The sequence below is a fragment of the Gasterosteus aculeatus genome, chromosome 1 (genome assembly GCF_964276395.1).
Source record: "Gasterosteus aculeatus chromosome 1, fGasAcu3.hap1.1, whole genome shotgun sequence".
Lineage (NCBI taxonomy): Eukaryota > Metazoa > Chordata > Actinopteri > Perciformes > Gasterosteidae > Gasterosteus > Gasterosteus aculeatus.
In genome coordinates, this window is record NC_135688.1 from 28,663,677 (window position 1) to 28,669,996 (window position 6,320).

Consider the following 6,320-nt stretch of genomic DNA (forward strand, 5'->3'; position numbering starts at 1 on the left):
GTGCAACGCGCACCGTCGCGTGCAGTCCGCCACCGACCGGGGGCGCTGTTTGCACACGTTGTCCCTCCGCGGCCGAGGTCAAGGGTCGGAAACCCGGCTGAATACGGGAATGTCACCGGTGAGAAACAAGCAGCAGAAGGACAAATACGATGAACAGACATGTGCGGGAGGAATAGACATGTGTTGGGCTTGCGGTACTTCAAATGACCGACGGTTTTAGGGCTAAAAAGACATTCTGCTTCTCCTGCTGGTAAGCCCGTGTGTTTGTCAGAAGCTAATAGCGTGCTAAGTGTTAGCGCCATTGCTCCCGTTATCGGACAACTTGCCGTTTTTACTTTTCTTTATACAAAATAGACTACGAGGGAATGAAAACATACGACCGACAATGTCATTTAATTTCCAATTGGTATATTATATATTTTTATATATATATTTTTCGCAGCAGAAATGCGCGTTGTTAGCCAGATTCCAGCATTCCCACCAGCTGAACGACATCACGCTAATTAAGAGGAAGGCGCACGCGCAGCGCAGCGGGAGACTCAAGTCTGTCCACTGTTAGAAATGTCCATCAATCTGTCGACTGTTTAGTCAAATGTCCATCCATCTTCACAGCCGCTCACCCTTCATACAGGGTCGATCCCAGCTCGGTGTTTTAAAAAATATATGAAATAAGACACTGTTAATGACACAGGTGTTTGATATATGAAACAATTATTCGGTTGTCGGAGTTCAGTGCAGCGTGACTTCCTGCTGCGTGGCTTCTTGGTATTTCAAGGTCCCAGCAATGAAACACTGGTGTCATTTTATAGTCAATGGAGAAAACGCCTTGTGTGCCCAGTGTGTTTTCATAGGCCTCCACCATTTAACAGCTGCTCAGTTAGAAATCTAAGTGTAGCCCTGCCAGGATTTTGTTTGCCTTAAGGCTGTTTATTTTGGGTGATCCTATCCCATCCTACGGCCATGTGTTTCTGCCACAGCCCCGATGCCAGCTGAAGCGTGATGCATCCACAGCAGCCCAGAACGGCCTCGGCCCCACAGAGACGATGGGCAGATTACGCACCTCGGGGCACTGCGAGCACCGGCTTCCTGCAGGGCTTTATCCAGAGCGTCGGGCCTCCTTCCTTCTGCCCTCTGCTCCCCAGGGTCCACGCAGCTGATGTTGCTGCTGCACAGATGTCCTCCTCCACTAGTCCTGCACCCAGCAGCATGCCAAGCCACATTGGCAGTCCAGAATTTCCAGATACAGGATGGGATCGTATCAAGGACCTCTTTGACAGAGAGTTGGTATTTCCGTTCTTAACTTCTCCCCTTATACACCGTTGTCCCCCTGCGGTCCTTATCTAGTTATATATCATCCCCCAAGTAACATTGTGTAGACAATGTGGTGATGTAGACAAGTTGATCAAGTCATCTGTGTACCAAATGGTCGTTTTAATCGAGAACATATTGATGAAAGTCATTTTTATTATTCCAGACTCTACTTTCAACCAGTTGTTCAAGTGATGCAGAGATACTTTTGTATACGAGAACAAATTGCTGACGGTTTTTGTTGTTCGTCACTCCAGTATTAAATGCGTATATTGTTCTCGGAGTAAAGCCTGCCTCTCTTCTCCCTGTAGCGTGACGCAACGGTACCCAGAAGAGCTGACCAACGTGATGAAGAGCGGTGTGACTGCCGCTCTAGCCGGCCTGCTCTACGGAGGCCTGCCAGCAGCTCGCCACGCCAGGCAGAGGTACATCCAAGTCAGCCAGGCGGAACTCTATACGAGCCGAGTGGAAGCAGTGGTGAGTGGCACGAAGGGAACCGTGGGAGGGGTTTTCATGTGCCGTGTGTGTGTTCCAGTGGTTGATGACTGCACTACTGGCATCGTGGTAATAACACAGCAGCAACCTAAGGATTGTGTGCTTTCGGTCTGAACAGCGCTCGGCCCATAATGCAGCAATCCGGGGCTTCGTGCGATACGGATGGAGATGGAGCTGGAGAGTGGCGGCTTTTGTCACCTTATTTAAGTAAGTAAAAAAAAAACCCCACAGATTTGTTGAAGCTCAACTCACTCACAGACAAGTGGATTTATTTTTAAAGCACCGTGCAACCAAAAGTCAATTCAGAGTCCTTTACGAATGAAATCAAAGGGAAATGTATATATATTACATTTTTTTTTAAAATGTGTGTTCTGGTTTAGCTTGCTGTGAGGTGGCTTTTATCTCTTCCCAAAGCCCCCAGACCAGAGGTGTCAAGTAACAAAGTACAAATACTTTGTTACTGTACTTAAGTAGAAATTTTGGGTATCTATACTTTACTGGAGTATTTATTTTTCAGACGGTTTTCACTTCTTCTCCTTACATTTTCACGCAAATATCTGTACTTTCTACTCCTTACGTTTTAAAAACAGCCTCGTTACTTCCGGCTTGCCGTAGTTCAAAAACATAAAGACAAAAAACTAGATAAATGGCGCTATGCGGACAGTGAACGTGATTGTGTTTGGATGAGAAGTATAAACATGTAGCATCCAGACACCCGATTGGTTTTCTCCGCGATGCACCGGCAGATCGGAGCGACACCGGGTGGGAAAAGTGGTCTTTGGAAAGTTGGTATTTAGCGATGGACCCTCCTCCTCTTCAGATTCCATGTAACGTTAGATGAGCATCTTCATGACCGTGGGTTTGTCCTAAATGTTTTATTGAGTCTGGCACAACACAGCGACTTGCAGGTAGCGTATTAAATAAAGTGATGTGTGTCTTAATGCGGCTTTGCAAATGAACACAAAGGGATTCTGTATTTGCTCATGAAGCCTGAACATACGGGTTATTTGGCCGATGTTTTGATAACCGACCGCTGCCAGTTCAGTGTTTCCCATCATTATAAACAGAGGTTTATGACGTAGTGAACCTGGGGGAGACACTGCAGTCTACCGAATCAATGCGAACAACGTGTGTGTGACTCGTGTCACTGGGAAATGGGTTGGGGTTTTGTCTGTTTAAGTCAGATATACGTGTTGTTTTGTTGTGTCTCTGAATGTCGCCATGTTTCCACCATCTCAACGACAGGTCACGTGATCTGCGGACTGACGTGTTGTGTGAGCGAGGTCACGCATTAAGAGTTTGTCCTTAATGGAATTTCCTACATTACTTTTACTTTTATACTTTAAGTAGTTTTGAAACCAGTACTTTTATACTATAAGTAAAAAGCTCGAGTTGGTACTTCAACTTCTACAGGAGTCATTTTAAGCCCTAGTATCTGTACTTTTACTTGAGTAATAAATGTGAATACTTTTGACACCTCTGCCCCAGACTACATTAAAAAGACAGTAATTTAACCTCACAGAATACAGGAGTTTTCCTGCTCCATCACTGGCGGTTTTTTGGTGTCACCGTGTGACTTTGAGTGAACCCCTTAAACCACCAGAGTCACACGAAGACACGGACAAACTGACTGATCGTTGTGGAAACAAACAGCGCCAGTTCCCAGTCTAAAGAGGTTGTCTCACAGCAAGATACAGCACTTAAAATAAATATTATACATTGATTTGATCATTTATATTTTTAATAATTATCCTCTGTAAATCTTTGGTTTTGATTTTCTAATTCTCTCATCCGTCTTTCCCTTCAAGCTCCGTCAGCACAGGGCTGTCTGTGTACAGAGACAAGTACACCCTGGGGCATTACGCTGCAGCTGGAGGTGAGTAACGTGGGCAAGACGCACGCGGCACCCAAGGTGTTGGGTCACTCACCGTACACAGAGGACCAGTCCACCTGTGGCTGAGGCCAAGTAATGCCCACTAGTTCCAATGGAGAATGAGTTAAAACTCACCAAATTCTCTGTCCAATCAGTTTCTTATATGACACAAGAATTTCCATAAAACATCTGATACTGACAATAATAACGAGACTTTTATAAAATTGAGTTGTGAATTATGATCTCAAAATTGTGTGTTTTGAGCAGCGGTGACTGGAGGCCTTTTCAGACTGAACCTGGGTCTCAGAGGCCTGGTGGCAGGAACAATCATCGGAGCCGTTCTGGGGTAAGTGCTTCAGCGAGGGTCCATTCACGTCCGCCGATTTTTATTTAATTTCTTTTCCCCCATTAGTCCCAATGCATCGACTAGTTACAGTGAAAACACGGTCTGCGTTTCTTTCTCTAAATAAACCACGCATATTTCCTTGCGCTCGTGTCTGCGTTCGAGCCCGTGTGCTTGGGAGCAGCGAGACTCTGGCAGCCAGCTGTGCACCTCCCAGCGACCCTCTGCTGCCCAGCTGAACTCGCCCCCCCCCCTCCACCCCCAACTCTGTTCATAGTGCCAGAGGGACTCATGTGCACTGCAGAGGGCCATGTTCTGGGTGCTAGAGCAAGGAGGCCGGCCAGGGCCGCAGCTGGCACTCTCCATCTACACCGTGTCTCTCATCTCCATCTACCGTGCTCTGATGCGGACTTATGCTTCGCTCCAGCTCCTCTCGCCCCTCAACCTTCTCTGTCCCACTTCTCACTCGCTCCTCTGGCCACGTTCAGCTGTGCGCGCGGAGCCGAGAGCAGATTTGAATCTGATTGTGTAATGGAGATTAAGAGCGAGGTGTGTGTGATGGTGTAGCAGACTGGAGGGGCTGGTTTGAATGGTCTGAATGGTTGGCTCAGCCCAAGTCTGTTCTCCTGTTGGCTCTGGAGTTGTATTACCTCCTCCTCCTCGCTGTCTGCCTGAGCGACCAGCCACCTGGAGCTTTCTCATGTGTGCAAACAGCCCCGGCCCGGGCTTTGCCAGGTGCAGTCGGGGGGGGGGGGGGGGTAAAAGCAGGCAGCTAATTGGAAGCATTACGCTCCACATCCCGCCCCAGAATCGTCCTCTTGCCTGGGCATCGAAGCAGAGGTGTGACTGGAAGGTTTGGTTGGAGGGGCTGCAGAGGGACTCTGTAAGACACTGCTGGATGATCACACTGGTGGAACACATACAGGAGTTGCGCCATTAAAGAAGCTGCTGTGACAGCTGGGTTACAAAACACGTTATACAATAAAGGAAGGTGTGGTAGGAGTCTCTAACATACCCAGAGTCCCCAGCGTAGATATTGCAACTGAAACTCATATATTACACTAGTTGATGAACGATGGGAGTATACGGTCAATTTTCTGTTTTGAAGCATTTTAACATGTTCTGAATATGTTTGATATTTCAAATGACATAAGCCAACTTGTGCTCAGGTTTCCCGCAGGTGCGTTGATCCTCAGCATGCAGTCGATTGCAGGAGAAACAGCCAGAGAGCGGCGGAGGCGAGAGCGCAGGGAACTTTTTGACCTCCGACTCACAGAATGGTGAGATTCATTAGTAGATTTTAACCCCCATTCTTTCAAGCTTTTGTAGGATTATTTTACCCAAATTCGCATTGAAGTTTGTTGTTGTCCTGATCTGTCGTCGCTCATCAGTCACTCTCCATCTTTCAAATCCCAAGGAAGGCCCGTCTGCACTTGACAGACGAGTTGATTGGCGATCTGAAGGTCAGCTCCGAGGCAGAAGGAACCAACAAGGACATGCAAAGGATCCAGGAATTGCTCAGTTTACCACCGAATGAGGATGTGGCTCAGGACTCACGCAGCCAGTGACCGTAACAGTTCCTGCCTGTTATCTGTCGCACATTGAAGGTGGGACTTCACACAAGTGGGAGAAAAAAGCGGGTCACTTTGCCTGGATTCACACACCCTTCTCCAACTTCACATCATAATTAAAACAAACAATGTTGTGCTTCACCAACTATTGTCCTGTGTACTGCACTCCTCTTTGTGAGGACCAATTCGTCACTATTCAAAGACTTGGTTTCAGGGTTTGGCTCTGTTAGGGCCAGAGATAAGCATTCATGTGTAATTGTCAACGTTCACAGAGATGAAATATGTCGAAGAGGGTCCTCATATGTATGGATGTATAATCTTGTGTAAAGCAGGTTGTTACGATTGGGGGGGGAAAAAGGCTTTTAATGAACGCTGTTTACGGCTACAAAAAAAGTTCAGATTTTACATTAATTAACTCCTGCAATGCTTAATACATCTTCGGATAAAGAGGCACATATTTTATATTTGGATCCTGAAAAAATTCCATTTTGTCATTGTGATAATTGAGACACAACTAACGGGCTCTAAACTTAATACCAATAATAAGTATATAATAAGTTGCGATCATAAGGGATACAACTTAATGAAGCCTTCTGACATTCTCCTATATTAATACATTATAGAAGTTTCCTCAAGCTTTCAAAAAAAATATGCTTGTTTCTTTTTGTGCTTTGAATCTCCATGAATAAACAATTAAATTGCCCTACTCGTTAAAACCCCACGATTGGAG

General features: G+C 46.2%; 1 protein-coding gene across 6 annotated transcripts; it reads left to right on the forward strand.

The window, feature by feature from the left end:
* Positions 1-14: 14 nt before the first annotated feature.
* On the forward strand, positions 15-6,309 carry timmdc1 (translocase of inner mitochondrial membrane domain containing 1). 6 transcript variants are annotated; one of them, XM_040178964.2, is made up of 8 exons: positions 15-250; positions 978-1,280; positions 1,620-1,785; positions 1,922-2,010; positions 3,612-3,679; positions 3,944-4,022; positions 5,189-5,299; positions 5,437-6,309. In XM_040178964.2, the coding sequence occupies exons 2-8, from the start codon at positions 1,000-1,002 to the stop codon at positions 5,585-5,587; spliced, it is 945 nt and encodes a 314-aa protein (XP_040034898.2). In that variant the 5' UTR covers positions 15-250; positions 978-999; the 3' UTR covers positions 5,588-6,309. The 6 variants fall into 6 exon arrangements, with proteins under 6 accessions (XP_040034898.2, XP_077958166.1, XP_077958174.1 ...); XM_078102040.1 differs by having other exon boundaries at positions 27-118; XM_078102048.1 differs by having other exon boundaries at positions 27-118; positions 5,441-6,309.
* The last annotated feature ends 11 nt before the right edge of the window (positions 6,310-6,320 follow it).

What these genes read in the sequence shown, in the direction of transcription:
- timmdc1 (XM_040178964.2), top strand. Translation starts at nt 1,000, where the DNA reads ATGCATCCACAGCAGCCCAGAACGGCCTCGGCCCCACAGAGACGATGG. An exon ending in GCTTTTGTCACCTTATTTAA is followed by an intron (nt 2,011 to 3,611) that starts GTAAGTAAAAAA and finishes TTTCCCTTCAAG; the next exon opens with CTCCGTCAGCACAGGGCTGT. An exon ending in GACCTCCGACTCACAGAATG is followed by an intron (nt 5,300 to 5,436) that starts GTGAGATTCATT and finishes TCAAATCCCAAG; the next exon opens with GAAGGCCCGTCTGCACTTGA.